The sequence below is a fragment of the Tachyglossus aculeatus genome, chromosome X4, assembly GCF_015852505.1.
Source record: "Tachyglossus aculeatus isolate mTacAcu1 chromosome X4, mTacAcu1.pri, whole genome shotgun sequence".
In the NCBI taxonomy this organism is placed as follows: Eukaryota; Metazoa; Chordata; class Mammalia; order Monotremata; family Tachyglossidae; genus Tachyglossus; species Tachyglossus aculeatus.
In genome coordinates this window covers 47173710-47197918 of record NC_052098.1, presented here as the reverse complement: position 1 = coordinate 47197918, position 24209 = coordinate 47173710, and the positions used below count along the sequence as shown (strand labels likewise).

General features: G+C 48.5%; 2 protein-coding genes across 3 annotated transcripts in view; one reads left to right on the top strand and one right to left on the bottom strand.

Annotated features, from left to right (window-relative positions):
- TSTD2 (thiosulfate sulfurtransferase like domain containing 2) overlaps positions 1–17183 on the bottom strand; it is a 78571-nt gene extending 61388 nt beyond the window's left edge. Inside the window, exons 1-2 of one of the 2 annotated variants that reach the window (XM_038769782.1) lie at positions 17141–17173; positions 15349–15462 (exon numbers count right to left, since the gene is read on the bottom strand). The gene's annotated coding sequence lies outside the window, so the exon portion shown is untranslated. Of the gene's footprint in view, positions 1–15348; positions 15463–17140 lie in introns of both variants that reach the window. The other variant, XM_038769783.1, reaches the window with a different exon arrangement.
- Positions 17184–17365: 182 nt separating this feature from the next.
- Positions 17366–24209, top strand: part of NCBP1 (nuclear cap binding protein subunit 1) — a 59672-nt gene continuing 52828 nt past the window's right edge. Inside the window, exon 1 of the mRNA XM_038769498.1 lies at positions 17366–17560. Within this exon, the coding sequence (XP_038625426.1) occupies positions 17527–17560 (34 nt within the window). The 5' untranslated portion in view covers positions 17366–17526. The remainder of the gene's footprint in view (positions 17561–24209) is intronic.

Sequence of the window (24209 nt, the reverse complement as noted above, 5' to 3'; positions counted from 1 at the left end):
GCCACTTTCTGCAGGTGGATACCTGAGGACTGAATAAAAGGTGGGATCAGTTTTGACACCTGTCTACATGTTTTGTTTTGATGTCTGCCTCCCCCTTCTAGACTGTGAGCTTGTTGTTGGGTCGGGACCATCTCTACATATTACAAATTTGTATTTCCCAAGCGCTTAGTACAGTGCTCTGCACACAGTAAGCACGCAATAAATACGACTGAATGAATCAGTATGCCCTAGCGCCCTCCCCCCACCGCCATATGCTTCATCCTTCCTAAGTCACCCCCATACCCACTGCCCCCCACCAGCTGTTCCAGACACTTAATGCGCATCTCAGACCTCCTGTTTCCCTGTCCCTCTCTTTCCCCAGTGACTTAGCCACATACTTCATCAACAAAATTGAAATACTAATAATAATGACGGCATTTATTAAGCGCTTACTACGTGCAAAGCACTGTTCTAAGCGCCGGGGAGGTTACAAGATTAGGTTATCCCACGGCGGGGCTCACAGTCTTAATCCCCATTTTACGGATGAGGGAACTGAGGCACAAAGAAGTGAAGTGCCTTGCCCAAAGTCACACAGCTGACAATTGGCGGAGCTGGGATTTGAACCCATGACCTCAGACTCCAAAGCCCGTGCTCTTTCCACTGCGCCATGCTGCTTCTCAATGTTGCTGCTGGATGGAAACCATCCAGCGTGATCTCCCTAAAATCTCCCCCGCTTCTCACCAACGCCGCCCTTCTCGACTCTCCGTATATTCCCTGAAGCATCAGGAGAAGCAGCGTGGTGTAGTGACCTCATCTATCTCCCCGCCGATCCCTTTCCCCTGTCATCCCCCTAGCCTGAAATTCCCTCTCCCCTCATATATGCCAGACCACCACTGTCCCCACCTTTAGAGCTTTATTAATGTCACAGCTCCTCCAAGAGGCCTTCCCCCAATTAAGCCCTCTCTGCCGGACTCCTCTCCTTTATGTGTCCTCTATTTATTTGGATCTGCGACCTTTAGGTATTATATATTCACCCCGCTCCCAACCCCACACTTGTATATACCTTTAAATTATACATTATAACACATAGTCTCCCTCTGGACTGTAAGCTCAGATGTGCCTGCCAAATCTGTTGTTCTGTACTATCCAAAGCGCTCAGCACAGTGCTCTGCATGTAGTAAGCACTTAAGAAATACCATTAATGATATCTCCTCCAAGAGGCCTTCCCTGACTAAGCCCTCATTTCCCCTACTCCCTTTCGTGTCGCCCTTATGCTTGGATTTGTACACTTTATTCTCCCCACCCTCGGCCCCTCATCACTTACGCACATATCAGTAATTTAATTTAATGGCCGTTTCCTCCTCTAGACTGTGAACTCCTTCTGGGCAGGGGACGTGCCTACCAACTCTGGTATACTGTACGCTCATTTCATTCATTCAATCGTATTTATTGAGTGCTTACTATGTGCAGTATCTTCTCTCTCCTCGACGCTGCCATCCTCTTCCTCCACTCCACCTCACCCACTCATCAACTTGGTCATACCCTCGACCTCATCATCTCCTATCGCTGCACTGTGTCCACCATCACCAACTCTGAAATCCCTCTCTCTGATCATAATCTTCTCACCTGCATCCTCACTCACACTCCTTTCCCCTGTAAATCCATATTACTCCCTCACAGAGATCTCCGCTCTCTTGACCCCATCCATCTTTCGGAGCGCCTCACACCCCACCTCGCCGCCCTCTCCTCTCTACCCAGTCTTGATGATCAGATTACTGCTCTCAACTCTACCCTTTCTACTCAGCTAGACTCACTCGCTCCCCTTTCCCTTCGACGCTCTCGCACCACTAACCCACAGCCCTGGATCACAGCCACTGTCCGCCTCCTTCGCTCTTATGCTCGAGCTGCTGAACGCTGCTGGCGAAAGTCTAAACACCATGCCAACCTCGTTCACAACAAGTTTATCCTTTCCTGCCTTAACTCAGCCCTCTCCCCTGCCAGACAAAAATATTTCTCCTCCCTTATTGACACCCATGCCCATCGCCCCCGCCAGCTCTTCCGTACATTCAACTCCCTTCTCAGGCCCCCGGTTCCTCCCCCTCCTCCTTCCCTCACCCCCAACGATCTGGCCTCCTACTTCATTGACAAAATTAAATCCATCAGGTCCGACCTCCCCAAAGTCACATCCCCCCCCTTCTCCAACCCCCCGACTCTCAACACTCTCTGCTACTCTCCCATCCTTCCCAGCAGTATCCTCAGAGGAGCGCTCCTCCCTCCTCTCAAGTGCTACTCCGGCCACCTGTGCTTCTGACCCCATTCTCTCTCATCTCATGAAATCTCTCGCTCCATCCCTTCTCCCCTCCTTAACTTCCATCTTCAACTGCTCACTCTCCACTGGTTCCTTCCCCTCTGCCTTCAAACATGCCCATGTGTCTCCCATCCTAAAAAAACCCTCTCTTGACCCCACCTCACCTTCTAGTTATCTCCCCATATCCCTCCTACCATTCCTTTCCAAACTCCTTGAACGAGTTGTCTACACGTGCTGCTTCAAATTCCTCAACAACAACACTCTCCTCGACCCCCTCCAGTCTGGCTTCCGTCCCCTACATTTCACGGAAACTGCCCTCTCAAAGGTCACCAATGAACTCCTGCTTGCAAAATCCAACGGCTCATACTCTATACTAATCCTCCTCGACCTCTCAGCTGCCTTCGACACTGTGGACCACCCCCTTCTCCTCAACACACTATCTCACCTTGGCTTCACAGACTCCGTCCTCTCCTGGTTCTCCTCTTATCTCTCCGGTCGTTCATTCTCAGTCTCTTTTGCAGGCTCCTCCTCCCCCTCCCATCCCCTTACTGTGGGGGTTCCCCAAGGTTCAGTGCTTGGTCCCCTTCTGTTCTCGATCAACACGCACTCCCTTGGTGACCTCATTCGCTCCCACGGCTTCAACTATCATCTCTACGCTGATGACACCCAGATCTACATCTCTGCCCCTGCTCTCTCCCCCTCTCTCCAGGCTCGCATCTCCTCCTGCCTTCAGGACATCTCCATCTGGATGTCTGCCCGCCACCTAAAACTCAACATGTCCAAAACTGAACTCCTTGTCTTCCCTCCCAAACCCTGCCCTCTCCCTGACTTTCCCATCTCTGTTGACGGCACTATCATCCTTCCCGTCTCACAAGCCCGCAACCTTGGTGTCATCCTCGACTCCGCTCTCTCGTTCACCCCTCACATCCAAGCCGTCATCAAAACCTGCCAGTCTCAGCTCCGCAACATTGCCAAGATCCGCCCTTTCCTCTCCATCCACACCGCTACCCTTCTCGTTCAAGCTCTCATCCTATCCCGTCTGGACTACTGCATCAGCCTTCTCTCTGATCTCCCATCCTCGTGTCTCTCCCCACTTCAATCCATACTTCATGCTGCTGCCCGGATTGTCTTTGTCCAGAAACGCTCTGGGCATGTTACTCCCCTCCTCAAAAATCTCCAGTGGCTACCAATCAATCTGCGCATCAGGCAGAAACTCCTCACCCTGGGCTTCAAGGCTTTCCATCACCTCGCCCCCTCCTACCTCGTCTCCCTTCTCTTCTTCTCCAGCCCAGCCCGCACCCTCCGCTCCTCCGCCGCTAATCTCCTCACCGTACCTCGTTCTCGCCTGTCCCACCATCGACCCCCGGCCCACGTCATCCCCCGGGCCTGGAATGCCCTTCCTCTGCCCATCCGCCAAGCTAGCTCTCTTCCTCCCTTCAAGGCCCTACTGAGAGCTCACCTCCTCCAGGAGGCCTTCCCAGACTGAGCCCCTTCCTTCCTCTCCCCCTCGTCCCCCTCTCCATCCCCCCATCTTACCTCCTTCCCTTCCCCGCAGCACCTGTATATATGTATATATATATATATATTTGTACATATTTGTTACTCTATTTATTTATTTATGTATTTTACTTGTACATATCTATTCTATTTATTTTATTTTGTTAGTATGTTTGGTTTTGTTCTCTGTCTCCCCCTTTTAGACTGTGAGCCCACTGTTGGGTAGGGACTGTCTCTATATGCTGTCAACTTGTACTTCCCAAGCGCTTAGTACAGTGCTCTGCACACAGTAAGCGCTCAATACGATTGATGATGATGATGATGCAGAGCACTGTACTAAGCGTTTGGGAAGTACAAGTTGGCAACATATAGAGACGCTCCCTACCCAACAATGGGCTCACAGTCTAGAAGGGGGAGACAGACAACAAAACAAACCATGTGGACAGGTGTCAAGTCATCAGAATAAATGGAAATAAAGCTAGATACACATCATTAAAAAACTAAATAGTAAATATGTACAAGTAAAATAAACAGAAACAAGGTACAGTGAGGAGGTTAGCGGCAGAGGAGCGGAGGGTGCGGGCTGGGCTGTAGGAGAGAAGGGAGGTGAGGCAGGAGGGGGCGAGGTGATGGACAGCCTTGAAGCCGAGAGTGAGGAGTTTTTGCTTGATGCGTAGGTTGACTGGTAGCCACTGGAGATTTTTGAGGAGGGGAGTAACATGCCCAGAGCGTTTCTGCACAAAGATGATCCGGGCAGCGGTGTGAAGTATAGACTGAAGCGGGGAGAGATGAGAGGATGGGAGACCAGAGAGGAGGCTGATGCAGTAATCCAGTCGGGATAGGATGAGAGACTGAACCAGCAAGGTAGCGGTTTGGGTAATAATAATAATGTTGGTATTTGTTAAGTGCTTACTATGCAAAGCACTGGAGAGGAAAAGGGCGGATCTTGGCAATGTTGCAGAGGTGAGACCGGCAGTTTTCTCCCAAGTACTCTCCCAAGCACTTAGCCCAGTGCCCTGCACCCAATAAGTACTCTATAAATACAACTGATTGAGAATCCATCTAGTCCAAGGGAAATCGGATATCATCATTATCTGGATTAAGAGGGAGATTTCAGGAGCTTCCAGACAATTTCTGCAGTAGTAGGGATGTTATCTGCTAATCTATTGGGGGTTAATGAGGTGTCCTTAAAATATTTGCAGCTTGTAATATTCCCGTACTGGAGTGGGTTAAGAGCCTGCCCTCTTTGTCATTTTCTAGCCAGTTCCAGGACTGAGATCTTGGGGAGGAGAGGCGGGTAGTTCAGCCAGAGCAAATTGAACACATTTGGGCCTAACTCCGGCATCAGAACAGCTCCTGCCCAGATCCCATGACAGTGCCAAGGCCATTAATTCTGGTTCGTGTACTGGCCTAAGCAGCCAGTTTGGGAGGAAGTGGTTGAGTGAGGGGGAGACCACCTCAGAATTGGATTGCTCATGCTAGGGCTCTAGCCCAGGCTACAAAGCGTGTGTGTTCTGGGGGCTAGAGGGGTGCAGAAAGCAGGTATTGGGAATCAGGTTGGAACACAGTCAATTGATTGGAATTAAGAAGTAGGGTTTATAAATGAGGGGGAAGGAGGACCTTTCCCATCCTTCCCAGCAGTATCTTCTGAGGAGATCTTCTCCCTCCTCTCAAGTGCCACCCCCTCCACCTGTGCTTCTGACCCCATTCCCTCTCACCTCATAAAAACTCGCCCCTTCCCTCCTCAACTTCCATCTTCAACCGCTCACCCCTCCTACCCTTCCTTTCCAAACTCCTACAGCGAGTCGTCTACACTCACTGCCTCAAATTCCTCAACTCCAATTCTCTCCTGGACCCCCTCCAATCTGGCTTCCGCCCAAACCACTCCACCAAAACTACCCTCTCAAAGGTCACCAATGACCTCCTTTTTGCCAAATCCAACGGCTCCTACTCTATCCTAATCCTCCTCGACCTCTCAGCTGTCTTTGACACTGTGGACCATCCTTCTCCTCAACATGCTATCCAACCTTGGCTTCACTGACTCCGTCCTCTCCTGGTTCTCCTCTTATCTCTCTGGCCATTCATTCTCAGTCTCCTTTGAGTGCTCCTCCTCCCCCTCCCATCCCCTAATCGTAGGGGTTCCCCAAGGGTCAGTTCTTGGTCCTCTTCTGCTCTCCCCATCCATACTCACTCCCTTGGTGAACTCATTTGCTCCCACAGCTTCAACTATCATCTCTACGCGGATGATACCCAAATCTACATCTCCTCCCCTGTTTCTCTCTCTCCCTCCAGTCAATCAATCGTATTTATTGAGCGCTTACTGTGTGCAGAGCACTGTACTAAGCGCTTGGGAAGTACAAGTTGGCAACATATAGAGACAGTCCCTACCCAACAGTGGGCTCATAGTCTAGAAGGGGGATCCAGGCTCGCATCTCCACCTGGATGTCCTCCTCCCACCTAAAACTCAACATGTCCACGACTGAGCTCCTTATCTTCCCTCCCAAACCCTTTCCTCTCCCTGACTTTCCCGTCTCTGTGGACGGCACTACCGTCCTTCCCATCTCACAAGTCATCCTTGACTCCGCTCTCTCATTCACCCCACGTATCCAATCTGTCACCAAAACCTGCCGGTCTCACCTTCCCAACACTGCCAAGATCCGCCCTTTCCTCCATCCAAACCACTGCCTTGTTAGTACAATCACTCACCGTATCCCAACTGGATAACTGTATCAGCCTTCTGCATCATGCCCGGATTATCTTTCTACAGAAACGCCCTGGGCATGTTAGCCCCGCTCCTCAATAATCACCAGTGGTTGCCTATCAACCTCCGTATCAAGCAAAAGCTCCTCACTATTGGCTTCAAAGCTCTCCATCACCTTGCCCCCTTCCTACCTCACACCCCTTCTCTCCTTCCAGCCCGCACCCTCCGCTCCTCTGCCGCTAACCACCTCACTGTGCCTCGTTCTCGCCTGTCCTGCTGTCGACCCCTGGCCCACGTCCTACCTCTGGTCTGAAACGCCCTCCCTCCTCACATCCGTCGAACTAGCTCTCTTCCCCCTTCAAAGCCCTCCTGAAAGCTCACCTCCTTCAGGAGGCCTTCCCAGATTAAGCCCCCCTTTTCCTCTACTGCTCTTGCCCCACCCATCGCCCCTACCCGCTCCCTCTGCTCTACATCCTCCCTGCCCCACAGCACTTGTGTGTATCTGTACATAGTTATCTATTTATTTTATTAAAGATGTGCCCATATCTACAATTCTATTTATTTATATTGCCGCTACTGATGCCTTTCTACTTGTTTTCTGTCTCCCCCCTTCTAGACTGTGAGCCCATTGTTGGGTAGGGATTGTCTGTATTTGTTGCCGAATTGTACTTTCCAAGTGCTCCACACACAGTAAATGCTCAATAAATATGACTGAATGAATGACCACAATAAAGCCTCAATCAATTAACCAATGCTATGTACTGAGCACTTCCTGTGTGCAGAGCACTGTACTAAGCGCTTGGGCAAGTCACTTAACTTCTCTGTGCCTCAGTTCCCTCATCTGTAAAATGGGGATTAAGACTGTGAGCCCCATGTGGGACAACCTGATCATCTTGTAACCTCCCCAGCGCTTAGAACAGTGCTTTGCTCACAGTAAGTGCTTAATAAATGCCATTATTATTATTACAATAGATGCAAGATGGGTAGATGCAATCCCTTCCTACAAGGAACTTACAGTCTACGGGGGGAGTCAGACGTTAAAATGGATTAGAGAAGCAGCGTGGCTCAGTGGAAAGAGCCCGGGCTTTGGAGTCAGTGGTCATGGGTTCAAATCCCGGCTCCGCCAATTGTCAGCTGTGTGACTCTGGGCAAGTCACTTCATTTCTCTGTGCCTCAGTTACCTCATCTGCAAAATGGGGATGAAGACTGTGAGCCCCCGTGGGACAACCTGATCGCCTTGTAACCTCCCCAGCGCTTAGAACAGTGCTTTGCACATAGTAAGCGCTTAATAAATTCCATCATCATTGTTATTATTATTATTATTGTTACAGTCTACAGGGGGAGTCAGATGTTAAAATGGATTACAGATAGGGGAGATAGGAGAGTGCAAGAATAAGGACACAAGTGTTGTAGCAGTGCTGTGGAGCTAGAGTGAGTATCAAAGTGTCTAGAGCTACACAGCCAAGTGTGTAGTTAAGAGTGAGGGGAGGGTGGAGAGGGGAAATGAGGATTTAGTCAGGGAAGGTCTGTTCGAGAGCCCCCCGTGGGACAACCTGATCACCTTGTAACTTCCCCAGCGCTTAGAACAGTGCTTTGCACATAGTATGTGCTTAATAAATGCCATCATTATTATTATTATTATTATTCGAGGAGATGTGGTTTTAGGAGGACACTTTATCGAGAACTGCCAGAGAGTACGTGTGCCCCAAAGAAACCATTTCAATCAACTGTATTCATTGACCACTTAGTATGAGCAGAGAGCACTGGACTAAGCACTTGGGATGAATCAGTGGTATTTACTAAGCGCTTATTATGTGTGCAGCACCGTACTAAGCTCTTGGAAGAATTAGCACACACGTTCCCTGCCCCTGTTGAGCTTACAGTCTACAGGGGGAGACGGGACATTAATAAGAATATATAGTATCGTCTCTCAGGGTCGCAACCTGGAGAGTTTCCAGTCCTCTACCAGTCTCGACTATGGGAGGGAGAGTCAAGCAGTGGCATATCCATTCCATTCCTAGGTTGGGCCGTGGCTAGTGAGCGGAAGGCAATCTGCTACAAGTCAAAACTCACCCGTGCCGGGCAGCAGCGGCCTGGGAGAGAGTCGAGGGCGGAGACTCAGATTTACTGTGCGGAAGGAGGCAATGGCAAACTACTTCCGTAGTTTGACCGCCAGAACGATCGCAGATGGAGGTGGGGCGTTCTGGGAGAGATGTGCCCATGGCGTCGCTATGGGTCGGACACAACTTGACAGCATAAGACAACAATGACAACAATATATAGTATGATTTAAAGATACATACATAAGCGCTGTGGTGCTGGGGCACAAAACCCACCCTCTTAGGAGAGTACAATATTACAGAGTCGGTAAACACGTTCCCCGCCCACAATGATCTTACATTTGGAGAGGTAGGGACCTAGTCCTATGGCCTAGAATGGGCTTTGCAAGTCTCTGGAAGGCCAAAGAAGCGGCAAGGTCCCTTTCAGAGTCAACACCAGTTCCTATAATGGGACCAGAACAGGGAGACAGAAGTGTGCGGGATGGCACTGGGCGAAATGGTTACAGGGCTAGCCCACAGGTATCAATCAGTGATATTTATTGAAAGCCTACTGGGAGCAGAGTATTAGTCTACGCGCTTGGGAGAGTACAACACTGTGAGTAGACACATACCCTACCCACAGTGAATTTACAGATACGCTCGTGGTACTCTTGGTTATTAAGTGCAAGGAATGGAAGAACTGTGGGGTGGCTGTGGATTATATTATCACTACAATCGTAAATTGTAGTTTAGCAGATGTGAATCGACAGGAGACAGCAAAAGGATCACCACATCCGGATCCTGTTTGACTGCTGACCAAGGAGGATCGAGCCAAAGGGAACCGTTTCTGGATATGGCTGAAATTAACCTGACAGGCACGGCTGAGAGAGGTTTAATGACCCTGGCTGGTGGAGAGTAAAAGGAGGTGAGGAAAGGTATGGATGGAGAAATCGGGGGGCGGGGGGAGGAACTGAGGATGCTGGTTGCACCCACCTAGCAGTGGGAGGACTGAAACCCAAGTCAGTGCGTGACAAGGGAATCTACCATATGCCTAGGGTCTCCACTTGTATAACACTAAGTGTAGACGTCTTCTCGCTGCGGGATGAGCGAGTAAATGAGCTTCATGTCAACAGAACTAGGATAATAGTAATAATACTAATAATAACCAGACCCAACTAACTGATCCCCTATTATGCAGGTGTAGAACCTGAGATCCAGAAAAGTTCAAGTGACTTGCCCAAGGTCCCAAAGCCCACCAGTAAAGGAGCAGGGACTAGGGCCCAGATCAATTAATGGTATTTACTGAGCACTCACGGTATGCAGAGCACTGTGCAAAGTGCTTGGGAGAGTACAACAGAGTTGGGGGGCATAAACTCTGTCCAGACCTCCTGAATCCTAGTCTTGCGGCTCTTTCCTCTAGGCCACGCTAATAATAACAATCATCATGGCACGTCTTAAGTGCCTCTGATCATCTCCAGCCACGTTGCTGCCCAAAGGGGAATGCCAACACCTCCGTACCCTCCCCCTTTCCCAGTAACTTTCCTGTAGCCACCTCCCCAGTGCCCTTGACTTTCAAATGTCTTAAAAAACAAACAAAAAACCCAAACCTAACCTAGTTACACAACAGCAGCCCTTCGAACTCTTCCCCCGCACGGCTCCCCCGCCGCCCCGCAGGGCCCCCAGGCAGCCCCCTGTAACTGATCAGGCTTTATTCTATTTTTAACTTTTAATTTTAACCTAAGCAGCAGCTGTTACCATTTCTACTAGGTTAAACTTAAATGTAAAAATAGAAAAGAAAAAGCAGATAAGTCCTACTCCTGACCCCTGGATTTTTATTTTCCTGGGCCTTCTCCCTTCCCCTTTGCTGACTTGGCACTGGTTCAGCTGGTGGTGGTAACAACAATAATTGTGGCATTTTTAAGTGCTTACTATGTGTCAAGCCCTATACTAAGCACCGGGGTAGATCCAAGACAATCAGGTCCAACATGGGGCTCACAGTCTACATAGGAGCGAGAACTGGTGTTCTGCAGATGAGGGAACTGAGGCACAGAGAAGCAAGTGACTTGCCCAAAGTCACACAGCAGACAAGTGGCAAAACCAGGATTAGAAGCCAGGTCCTCTGATTCCCAAGCCTGTTGTTTTTTCCACTAGGCCATGCCTGGTGATGGCAGGTCCTCCCAGAAGGCTCTGAATAGTCATTCACTCAATCGTATTTATTGAGCGCTTACTGTGTGCACAGCACTGTACTAAGCGCTTGGGAAGTACAAGTTGGCAACATATAGAGACGGTCCCTACCCAACAGCGGGCTCACAGTCTAGAAGGGGGAGACAGACGACAAAACAAAACACATTAACAAAATAAAATAAACAGAATAAATATGCACAAGTAAAATAAATAGAGTAATAAATATGTACAAACCTATATACACATATACAGGTGCTGTGGGGAGATGGGGAGAATATGCAAATGGCCTCCCCATTCAGGCAAGTATTTCCATGTGAGTGGAGGTGTGCGCCAGGGAGAGTTTTGGGTGCTTCAGGAAGAGTACTTTAGAGAAAACTTGGATTAAAAAAATTGCAGGGGTACAATTTCTAAAGGAAGTTAAGGCCTCTTGGTTTACAGCATTTAACGTGCATGTGCTGCTAAGGCAGGAATTGGTCCCGTAAAGCAGGCCAAGGCTTCTCCCATTTAAGCAATGGAAGAATTGGTAAGGACATCAAGGACTCTATCCAGCACTTTGGGGGAATCCAATTGCAGAGCTCAAAATGAGCTACATCGAGGCTTGAGAGACGGGGTACGTCAAAGAATCACAGTGGAAGACCGCTATCGAGCGATAAGACTGGTTGAGCACTTATTGTGTGCAGCGTACGTGCTACAGATAGAGCACAGGCCTGGGAATCAGAAGGTCGTGGGTTCTAATCCCAGCACTGCCACTCGTCTGCTGTGTGGCCTGGGACAAGTCACTTCACTTCTCTGTGCTGCAGTTACCTCAACTGCAATATGGGGATTGAGACTGTGAGCCCCATGTGGGCCAGGGACTGTGTCCAACTCGATTTGCTTGTATCCACCCCAGCACATAGCGCTTAACAAATACCATTATTATTATTACTAAGTGCTGTGGAGATGGGACAGATAAAGAAGGAGGGAAGGAAAATAAGGTGGTGGGGATGACAGCTTAGTTACAGAAGGATTTCTGGAGGAGATGTGATTTTAGCAGGGCTTTGAAGATGGGGAGTCTGTCACAAATGAGGGGAAGGGGAGTCCCAGGCAGAAGGAAATGGAGCAAAGGGTTGACTGTGAGAGAGAGATAATAATAATGATGATGATGGCATTTGTTAAGCGCTTAATATGTGCCGAGCATTCTAAGTAGGTTGGTGCAAGAGGAACAGTGTGTGCAGACTGGGTTGTAGTGGTAGAGGAACAAGGATAAGTAAGGAGGAGAGAACTGATGATGAGTCTCTGTGTGTGCAGAGATGGATGGGCAAACACGGGAGGGTTTACAGGAGTGGGGAGATGTGGATTGAACGTTACTGGAGAGGGGAGATGCATGCGGAGGCTGATGCAGCGGTCAAGATGGGATAATGCAACAAATACCTGGACCAGCAAGGTAATAATAATAATAATAACGATGGCATTGATTAAGTGCTATGTGCAAAGCACTGTTCTAAGCGATGGGGAGGTTACAAGGCGATCAGGTTGTCCCACGGGACAACAGCTGAGGTAACTGAGGCCCAGAAAAGTTAAGTGACTTGCCCAAAGTCACCCAGCTGACAACTGCCTTCTGGACTGTGAGCCCACGGCTGGGTAGGGACCGTCTCGATATGTTGCCAACTTGTACTTCCCAAGCGCTTAGTACAGTGCTCTGCACACAGTAAGCACTCAATAAATACGATTGAATGAATTGGCGGAGCCGGAATTTGAACCCCATGACCTCTGGCTCCAAAGCCCGGGCTCTTTCCACTGAGCCACGCTGCTTCTCTGGTGCTTAGAACAGTGTTTGGCACATAGTAAGTGCTTAAGTAACACCATTACTATTATTGTGAGAAAGGAATGGGCACATTGTAGAGATGTTAAGAGGATAGAACCAACAGGATTTAATAACTGACTATGTGGGTAGAAGGAGAGAGTTGAGCCAAAGATAACGCCCAGGAAGGATGGTGGTGTTGCCACTAGTGATGAGAAAGCTGGGGGGAGGAGAGGGTTTGGTGGGAAGTTGAATTCAGTTTTGGACATGTTAACTTTGAGGCACTGATAGGAAATCACGCAGAGAAGCAGTGTGGCTCCGTGGAAAGAGCATGGGCTTTGGAGTCAGAGGTCATGGGTTCAAATCCCGGCTCCACCAATTGTCAGCTGTGTGACCTTGGGCAAGTCCCTTAACTTCTCTGGGCCTCAGTTCCCTCATCTGTAAAATGGGGATTAAGACTGTGAGTCCCCCGTGGGACAACCTGATCGCCTTGTAACCTCCCCAGCGCTTAGAACAGTGCTTTGCACATAGTAAGCGCTTAAGAAATGCCATCATTATCATCTCCTAGACTGTGAGCCCGCTGTTGGGTAGGGACCGTCTCTATATGTTGCCAGCTTGTACTTCCCAAGCGCTTAGTACAGTGCTCTGCACACAGTAAGCGCTCAATAAATACGATTGAATGAGTGAATCCAAGCAGCGAGGAAGTGTGAGAGAGAGGTCAAGCTTCGGGAGGTAGATTTGAGAATCATTCACACAGGGATGGTAGTTGAAGCCACGGGAGTGACTGAGTTCTTCAAGGGAGTGGGTGGAGAAGACTAGAAGGGGACCCAGAATTGAACCTCGAGGGACACCCAGCTAAGGAGCAGGAGGCGGTTGGCAGGTTTCACGCCCCTCAAGCCAACCTACTCACTGTGTCTCATTTTCATCTCTCACCTCTGACCCCTCCCAGGCCTTTCTCCATCTCTTCCAGGAGGCCTCACCTGATTCATTTCTCATCTCCCCACCCCATTTCCCCCACTTCTGCACCCAATCCCTTGGGTACCCAACCTCCTCCCCAGTAGCACTTATGTGCCTATCCTTCAACTCTGTCGCTTACCCCGCCTGTAATTCTTTTAGTGTCGCTCTCCCCCGCTGGATGGTAAGTCCCTTGAGGGCAGGGATCATGTCTACTTGCTTTGTTTTGTTGTCTGTCTCCCCCTTCTAGACTGTGAGCCCATTGTTGGGTAGCGACCGTCTCTATATGTTGCCAACTTGTACTTCCCAAGCGCTTAGTACAGTGCTCTGCACACAGTAAGCACTCAATAAATACGATTGAATGAATGAATGACTACTAACTTGAGTTATCCCAAGTGTTCAGGACAGTGCTTTGCCCGAAGTGCTCATTAAATACCACTGATGGACTGTGTTCAGCTCCCTCTCCTGAGTTGCTTCTTACTGGGCTCCCTAATTATGCACACCTAGTAGGGTGCACCTCCTCCAAGAGGCCTTCCCAGACTAAGTCCCCCTTTCCTCAGCTCCCCCTCCCTTCCGTGTCACCTCGATTCACTCCCTCTATTTATTTACATTGATGCCTGTTTACTTGTATTGCTGCCTGTCTCCCCCGCCTTTAGACCGGGAGCCTGTTGTGGGCAGGGATTGTCACTCTTTGTTGCTCTATTATACTTTCCAAGCGTTTAGTATGATGCTGCACACAGTGCGCGCTCAATAAATACAACTGAATGAATGAATGAATGCAACAACTCCGGGGAGGCAGAGACATCCCAGAGTACAATACTCTGCTGGGGGCTCATTTCTTTTTATGTCCCCAAGTCTCTTCCCTTTGGTCCAGGCAAGCGAAGGCTCCTGAAAGAATGAGATTTCCCTACTCTGTACCCCCGGTCAACATGTAATACGCTTAGTACAGTGCTCTGCCCACAGTAAGTGCTCAATAAATACGACTGAATGAATGTAATAGCAGGTGAAGTTCTGGGTGAGCTGCAGCTCATACAGCTTCAGAGAAGCTGCTAGAGAAGCAGCATGGCTCAGTGGAAAGAGCCCGGGCTTTGGAGTCAGAGGTCATGGATTCAAATCCTGGCTCCACCGATTGCCAGCTGTGTGACTTTGGGCAAGTCGCTTCACTTCTCTGTGCCTCAGTTACCTCATCTGTAAAATGGGGATTAAGAACTGTGAGCCCCCCGTGGGACAACCTGATCGCCTTGGAATCTCTCCAGCGCTTAGAACGGTGCTTTGCACACAGTAAGTGCTTAATAAATGCTATATCATCATCAATCGTGTTTATTGAGCGCTTACTGTGTGCAGAGCACTGTACTAAGCGCTTGGGAAGTACAAGTTGGCAACATATAGAGACAGTCCCTACCCAACAGTGGGCTCATATCATTATTATTATTACAGGATTCCACACACAATCACTCGTATCTATCGAGGATGGCTCAGCAAAAACAACCCAAGGACACATCTTGCTGGTGGTAAGGCAGCCCTTTTACCTCCAAACCATTGGTGTCTGAGCAACGTTTGCCCAAATAATAATAATAATAATGATGATGGCATTGATTAAACACTTACTACGTGCAAAGCACCGTTCTAAGCTCTGGGGCGGTTACAAGGTGATCAGGTTGTCCCACGTGGGGCCCACAGTCTTAATCCCCATTTTAAAGAGGAGGTAACTGAGGCCCAGAGAAGTGAAGTCACTTGCCCAAAGTCACACAGCTTACGCCACTCTACTTTCATGGACAAGACTATCCCTTAGGGCCACGCTCACGGAGACAGTCTCGCCGTCAGCTCGGCCGAGAAGGTAACTCTGCTGAAAAGATTCTCGGCCTCGCTAACCCAGTTTGGTTCGGGCGGCAGTTTCTTCTCTTACCTGTTTGGGTGACCGCTGCTGTTTCCTCCGCTCTAAATGAATAATTCCGGTGTCTGTGAGCAGGGAGTATTTCAGGCGAAACCTTGGAACCGCAGAGATGGTTCCTAAATGGAACTGTCCAGATGAACCGAGGCAGTTGTCTCCTCCACTCTCTATCCCCAACCTTTCCAACAACATCCCCACACAAGCAGTGCTCTTCCTAGGTCAGCCCAACAGTTCATCCCGCCCGGCACGTTTAATAATAATAATAATAATGATGATGGCATTTCTTAAGCGCTTACTATGTGCACAGCACTGTTCTAAGCGCTGGGGGGATACGAGGTGAGCAGGTTGTCCCACGTGGGGCTCACAATCTTAATCCCCGTTTGACAGGTGAGGTAACTGAGGCTCAGAGAAGTTAAGTGACTTGCCCAAGGTCACGCGGCAGACCTGTGGCGGAGCCGGAATTCGAACCCACGGCCTCCGACTCCCAAGCCCGGGCTCTTTCCACTGGGGCACCGAGGGGCCTTTGGAGGAAGCAGCGCGGCTCAGTGGGAAAGAGCCCGGGCTTTGGAGTCGGAAGTCATGGGTTCAAATCCCGGCTCCTCCAACGGGCTTTGGAGTCAGAAGTCATGGGTTCAAATCCCGGCTCCTCCAACTGCCAGCTGTGTGACTTTGGGCATGTCACTTCACTGGGCCTCAGTTCCCTCATCTGTAAAATGGGGCTTAAGGCTGTGAGCCCCACGTGGGACAGCCCGATCACCTTGTAACCTCCCCGGCGCTTAGAACAGTGCTTTGCACATAGTAAGCGCCTAATAAATGCCATCAGTATTCTCGGGGATTTTGAGGCGCCCACTGCCCCCGTTTGTCCCGGCTCCGCCACACGTCCGCCGTGTGACCTTGGGCGAGTCACTTAACTTCTCCGGGCCTCAGTTCCCTCACCTGTAAAATGGGGATGAAGACTGGGAGCCCCCCGTGGGCCAACCTCATCACCTTGTGCACACAGTAAGCGCTCAGTAAATACGACTAACTGACTGATTGTATCCGCCCAGCGCTTAGAACAGGGCTTTGTACATAGTAAGGGCTTAACAGATGCCATGATTATTATTCTGCTCTTTGTGCGGCTCTCCATCATCATCATCAATCGTATTTATGATTGATGGGGGGCGGGGGGGTATTCATTCATTCAATCAATCAATCGTATTTATTGAGCGCTTACTATGTGCAGAGCACTGTACTAAGCGCTTGGGAAGGACAAATTGGCAACATATAGAGACAGTCCCTACCCAACAGTGGGCTCACAATCTAAAAGGGGGAGACAGAGAACAAAACCAAACATACTAACAAAATAAAATAAATAGGATATGTACAAGTAAAATAGAGTAATAAATCTGTACAAACATATAGACATATATACAGGTGCTGTGGGGAAGGGAAGGAGGTAAGATGGGGGGGATGGAGAGGGGGAGAGGAAGGAAGGGGCTCAGTCTGGGAAGGCCTCCAGGCCCCAGGGAGGCAGCGTGGCTCGGTGGAAAGAGCCCGGGCTTGGGAGTCCCAGGTCGTGGGTTCGAATCCCGCCTCGGCCTTTGTCAGCTGGGTGATTTGGGGCTAAGTCACTTCAGCGGGCCTCAGTTCCCTCCTCAGGAAAATGGGGACAGGGAGCCCCACGTGGGACAACATTTCCCCCGCCCCAGCGCTTAGAGCAGTGCGTGGCACGTAGTAGGCGCCTAATACCGGGGTTATTTTTCCTATTATTAGGGAAGAATAAGAAAAGGGGGGACGGGGCCGTTACTGCGAAACGGGGCAGCGTTACCTCACACAGCCGCGGCCGCTCGAACTTTCGAAACGCCGCCGCGCGCGCCGGAAGCCGGCGGGCGCGCAGGCGCGCGGGCGCGAGGCAGGCCGGGAAGGGCGGGGCCCGCCCCAGCGGGCTCTCGCGAGAGGTGGCCCGCCAAGGAGGGCGCGCCCAGCCCCGGAAGCAGTCGGCCCGGGCGGGGTGGTGGGACCTCAGCGCCGTCCCTTCTTCCTTTTCTTCCTCCCTCCGGCTTCTCGGCCTTGGTTCTGAGGCGAGCGGCGGCCATCGTTAGCGCGGCAGCGGCGGCGGGAGCGGGATCCCCTCAGGCCGCGAGCCCCGGCGCGCAGGCGCACTGCGAGCCCGCCCCAGGCCCCGGCCCTCGCAAGCACAACCGAAGGGGGAGCATGTCGCGGCGGCGCCACAGCGACGAGAACGACGGTGAGTGCCCCCGTTCTGAGGAGAAATGGCGCCAAAATCCGGCGGACAGAGGGGTCGGGGTGCGGGGGAGACGAGGCACGAACCGCTTCCCCCGGAAAACATTGATTTTTTTTCCCTCCCGTCCCCCATTACCTTTACCCGTCGGCCGCTGCAGAGAAAAGGCTGCCATCCTGAGGGACCTCGAGTACTTGTGCGCTTCTTTTGGACCGCCCTCTCGGTTATATCCGAATCAGCACTGTGGTCATTCATTCAGTCGTGTTTATTGAGCTCTTACTGTGTGCAGAGCACTGTGCTAAGCGCTTGGAAAGTCCAGGTTGGCTACATATAGAGACGGTCCCTACCCAACAGCGGATTCGCAGTCTAGAAGGGGGAGGGGGTATTCATTCATTCAGTCGTATTTATTGAGCGCTTACTGTGTGCAGAGCACTGTACTAAGCGCTTGGGAAGTCCAAGTTGGCAACATAGAGAGACGGTCCTTATCCAACAGCGGATTCACAATCTAGAAGGAGGGGGGGGGGGGTATTCATTCATTCAGTCGTATTTATTGAGCGCTTACTGTGTGCAGAGCACTGTACTAAGCGCTTGGAAAGTCCAAGTTGGCAACATCATCATCATCAATCGTATTTATTGAGCGCTTACTGTGTGCAGAGCACTGTACTAAGCGCTTGGGAAGTCCAAGTTGGCAACATATAGAGACAGTTCCTACCCAGCAGTGGGCTCACAGTCTAAAAGGGGGAGACAGAGAACAAAACCAAACATACTAACAAAATAAAATAAATAGAATAGATATGTACAAGTAAAATAAATAAATAAATAGAGTAATAAATATGTACAAACATATATTCAATCGTATTTATTGAGCGCTTACTGTGTGCAGAGCACTGTACTAAGCGCTTGGGAAGTCCAAGTTGGCAACATAGAGAGACGGTCCTTATCCAACAGCGGATTCACAATCTAGAAGGAGGGGGGGGGGGGGTATTCATTCATTCAGTCGTATTTATTGAGCGCTTACTGTGTGCAGAGCACTGTACTAAGCGCTTGGAAAGTCCAAGTTGGCAACATCATCATCATCAATCGTATTTATTGAGCGCTTACTGTGTGCAGAGCACTGTACTAAGCGCTTGGGAAGTCCAAGTTGGCAACATATAGAGACAGTTCCTACCCAGCAGTGGGCTCACAGTCTAAAAGGGGGAGACGGAGAACAAAACCAAACATACTAACAAAATAAAATAAATAGAATAGATATGTACAAGTAAAATAAATAAATAAATAGAGTAATAAATATGTACAAACATATATTCAATCGTATTTATTGAGCGCTTACTGTGTACAGAGCACTGTACTAAGCGCTTGGGAAGTCCAAGTTGGCAACATATAGAGACGGTCCTTACCCAGAAGTGGATTCACAGTCTAGAAAGGGGGGGGGTATTCATTCATTCAATCGTATTTATTGAGCGCTTACTGTGTACAGAGCACTGTACTAAGCGCTTGGAAAGTCCAAGTTGGCAACATCATCATCATCAATCGTATTGAGCGCTTACTGTGTGCAGAGCACTGTACTAAGCACTCGGGAAGTCCAAGTTGGCAACATATAGAGACAGTCCCTACCCAACAGTGGGCTCACCGTCTAAAAGGGGGAGACAGAGAACAAAACCAAACATACTAACAAAATAAAATAGAGTAGATATGTACAAGTAAAATAAATAAATAGAGTAATAAATATGTACAAACATACATTCAATCGTATTGAGCGCTTACTGTGTGCAGAGCACTGTACTAAGCGCTTGGGAAGTCCAAGTTGGCAGCATATAGGGACAGTCCCTACCGAACAGTGGGCTCACAGTCTAAAAGGGGGAGACAGAGAACAAAACCAAACATACTAACAAAATAAAATAAATAGAATAGATATGTACAATTAAAATAAATAAATAGAGTAATAAATATGTACAAACATATATTCAATCATATTTATTGAGCGCTTACTGTGTACAGAGCACTGTACTAAGCGCTTGGGAAGTCCAAGTTGGCAACATATAGAGACGGTCCCTACCCAACAGCGGATTCACGGTCTAGAAGTGGGGGGGGTATTCATTCATTCAGTCGTATTTATTGAGCGCTTACTGTGTACAGAGCACTGTACTAAGCGCTTGGGAAGTCCAAGTTGGCAACATATAGAGACGGTCCCTACCCAACAGCGGATTCACGGTCTAGAAGTGGGGGGGGTATTCATTCATTCAGTCGTATTTATTGAGCGCTTACTGTGTACAGAGCACTGTACTAAGCGCTTGGAAAGTCCAAGTTGGCAACATAGACGGTCCTTACCCAACAGCGGATTCACAGTCTAGAAGTGGGGGGAGTATTCATTCATTCAATCGTATTTATTGAGCGCTTGCTGTGTACAGAGCACTGTACTAAGCGCTTGGAAAGTCCAAGTTGGCAACATCATCATCATCAATCATATTTATTGAGCACTTACTGTGTGCAGAGTACTGTATTAAGCGCTTGGGAAGTCCAAGTTGGCAACATATAGAGACAGTCCCTACCCAACAGTGGGCTCAGTCTAAAAGGGGTAGACGGAGAACAAAACCAAACATACTAACAAAATAAAATAAATAGAATAGATATGTACAAGTAAAATAAATAAATAGAGTAATAAATATGTACAAACATACATTCAATCGTATTTATTGAGCGCTTACTGTGTACAGAGCACTGTACTAAGCGCTTGGGAAGTCCAAGTTGGCAACATATAGAGACGGTCCTTACCCAGAAGTGGATTCACAGTCTAGAAAGAGGGGGGGTATTCATTCATTCAATCGTATTTATTGAGCGCTTACTGTGTACAGAGCACTGTACTAAGCGCTTGGGAAGTACAAGTTGGCAACATATAGAGACGGTCCCTACCCAGCAGCGGATTCACAGTCTAGAAGGGGCGGGGGGTATTCATTCATTCAGTTGTATTTATTGAGCGCTTGCTGTGTACAGAGCACTGTATTAAGCGCTTGGAAAGTCCAAGTTGGCAACATCATCATCATCATCATCAATCGTATTTATTGAGCGCTTACTGTGTGCAGAGCACTGTACTAAGCGCTTGGGAAGTCCAAGTTGGCAACATATAGGGACAGTCCCTACCCAACAGTGGGCTCACAGTCTAAAAGGGGGAGACAGAGAACAAAACCAAACATACTAACAAAATAAAATAAATAGAATAGATATGTCATGATCATCACCAATCGTATTTATTGAGCGCTTACTATGTGCAGAGCACTGTACTAAGCGCTTGGGAAGTCCAAGTTGGCAACATATAGAGACAGTCCCTACCCAACAGTGGGCTCACAGTCTAAAAGGGGGAGACAGAGAACAAAACCAAACATACTAACAAAATAAAATAAATAGAATAGATATGTACAATTAAAATAAATAAATAAATAGAGTAATAAATATGTACAAGCATATATTCAATCGTATTTATTGAGCGCTTACTGTGTACAGAGCACTGTACTAAGCGCTTGGGAAGTCCAAGTTGGCAACATATAGAGACGGTCCCTACCCAACAGCGGATTCACGGTCTAGAAGTGGGGGGGGGGGGTATTCATTCATTCAATCGTATTTATTGAGCGCTTACTGTGTGCAGAGCACTGTACTAAGCGCTTGGGAAGTCCAAGTTGGCAACATATAGAGACGGTCCCTACCCAACAGCGGATTCACGGTCTAGAAGTGGGGGGGGGTATTCATTCATTCAGCCGTATTTATTGAGCGCTTGCTGTGTACAGAGCACTGTACTAAGCGCTTGGGAAGTCCAGGTTGGCAACATATAGAGACGGTCCCTACCCAGCAGCGGATTCACAGTCTAGAAGGGGGGGGGGGGGTATTCATTCATTCAATCGTATTTATTGAGCGCTTACTGTGTGCAGAGCACTGGACTAAGCGCTTGGAAAGTCCAAGTTGGCAACATCATCATCAATCGTATTTATTGAGCGCTTACTGTGTACAGAGCACTGTGCTAAGCACTTGGGAAGTCCAAGTTGGCAACATATAGAGACGGTCCCTACCCAACAGCGGGTTCACAGTCTGGGGCGGGGGGGGGGGTATTCATTCATTCAATCGTATTTATTGAGCGCTTACTGTGTGCAGAGCACTGTACTAAGCGCTTGGGAAGTCCAAGTTGGCAACATATAGAGACGGTCCTTATCCAACAGCGGATTCACAATCTAGAAGGAGGGGGGGGGTATTCATTCATTCAGTCGTATTTATTGAGCGCTTACTGTGTGCAGAGCACTGTACTAAGCGCTTGGAAAGTCGAAGTTGGCAACATCATCATCATCATCATCATCAGTCGTATTTATTGAGAGCTTACTGTGTGCAGAGCACTGTACTAAGCGCTCGGGAAGTCCAAGTTGGCAACATATAGAGACAGTCCCTACCCAACAGTGGGCTCACAGTCTAAAAGGGGGAGACAGAACAAAACCAAACATACTAACAAAATAAAATAAATAGAATAGATATGTACAAGTAAAATAAATAAATAAATAGAGTAATAAATATGTACAAACATATATTCAATCGTATTTATTGAGCGCTTACTGTGTGCAGAGCACTGTACTAAGCGCTTGGGAAGTCCAAGTTGGCTACATGTAGAGACGGTCCCTACCCAACAGCGGATTCACGGTCTAGAAGGGGGGGGTATTCATTCATTCAATCGTATTTATTGAGCGCTTGCTGTGTGCAGAACACTCTACTAAGCGCTTGGGAAGTACAAGTTGGCAACATATACCAGCGACTTCCAATCAGTAGCGAAAATGCATTTTTTTTCACGTAGCATCTTTCTTCCGAGGCCATTTCTTTGCTCGATGGACCTGTAAAATGAGCTGGTAGCGAATTGAAAGCACATGTCCTTAAACTAGGAATCTGGGTTTCAAAACACCTCGTCCGATTGATTGCTGTCGTTTAAGCAATTTACCAAAGGGAAGGGATAGGGTGGATTTTATTAACCCCCAAGTTACATTAGCAGTAATTACCCGGAAATTAAATCAAATTAGCCTGTCTAGAATGACACTCCAGAATCATTTTAGTGTTGATTTTTTTTTAGAAACCTTTCTGTTGGCTTTAACCCATAAAGCAGTTAAAATGATAGCCAATATAGTGCCTAGATATCCCTCTCCCTTCTTCATATGGGCATTCCGTCCAGAAAACAAACATTTATCAGTTCATTAGCGTTGCATGGGGAATCAGTTGCAGCATAGCAGTATCACTGCTTCCTGGAGATTGAACTTTAAACTATCGTAAATTGTATTGTAATTAAATTCTTTATTTGGGAACTGCAGGAAAGAATCAGAGAAAGTGTCAAGACAGTGCAGACGGCCTGAAGTCAGCTTTTTTGCTTCTTACAACCTACTTCAATTTCATGTGTGCAATTTCAGTTTTTTTAAACTCATTAGTCTTTGTTAAGCGGCTTGCCCGAGGTCACACAGCAGACAGGTGGCGGAGTCGGGATTAGAACCCACGTCCTCTGACTCCCAAACCCGTGCTCTTTCCACTAAGCCACGCTGCTTCTACAGAATAATAGTGAAGGTATTTGTTTAAAGCCCTTACCATGTGCCAAGCACTGTTCTAAGCGCTGGGGTAGATACAAGGCAATCAGGTTGTCCCAAGTGGGGCTCAGAGTCTTTAATCCCCATTTTACAGATGAGGAAACTGAGGCCCGGAGAAGTTAAGCGACTTGCCCAAAGTCACACAGAAGGCAAATGGTAGAGTTAGGATTAGAACCCAGGGCCCTCGGACGCCTAGGGCAATGCTCTTCCCCCTAGGACATGCTATTTTTTGAGTCATTTTTCCCATTTCCTTATTTATTACCAAAACAACGGTTGACGTAACATAATTAGAGAAGCAGCGTGGCTCAGTGGAAAGAGTGCGGGCTTTGGAGTCAAGGTCATGGGTTCAAATCCCAGCTCTGCCAATTGTCTCTGGGCCTCAGTGACCTCGTCTGTCAAACGAGGATTAAGACTGTGAGCCCCACGTGGGACAACCTGATTACCCTGTATCTATCCCAGCGCTTAGAACAGTGCTTAGCACAGAGTAAGCACTTAACAAATACCATAATTATTATTATTGTTATTATTATAAGGCCATCAGGTTGGACAGAGTGCCAGTGGGACTCTCAGTCTCCATCCCCATTTTACAGATGAGGGAACTGAGATGCAGAAAAGTGAAGTGATTTTTTTTTACTTTTTATGGTTTTTATTAAGCGCTTACTATGTGCTCGGCACTGTACTAAGCGCTGGGGTGGATACAAGCCAATGGGACCAGACGTAATCCCTGTCCCACATGGGTCTCAGTCTTAATCCCCCCTTTTCAGATGAGGAAACTGAGGCCCAGAAACTAATAATAAGAGTATTTGTTAAGCACATACTGTGTGCCAGGCCCTGTTCTAGGCACTGGGGGAGATACAGGGCCATCAGGTTGGACACAGTGCCTGTGGGACTCATAGTCTTCATCCCCATTTCACAGATGAGGGAACTGAGGCACAGAAAGTGAAGTGATTTTTATTTCATTTTATGTCTTTTATTATGCGCTTACTATGTGCCAGGCACTCTGCTAAGCGCTGGGGTGGATTTAAGCGAAATCAGGTGGGACACGGTCCCTGTCTCAC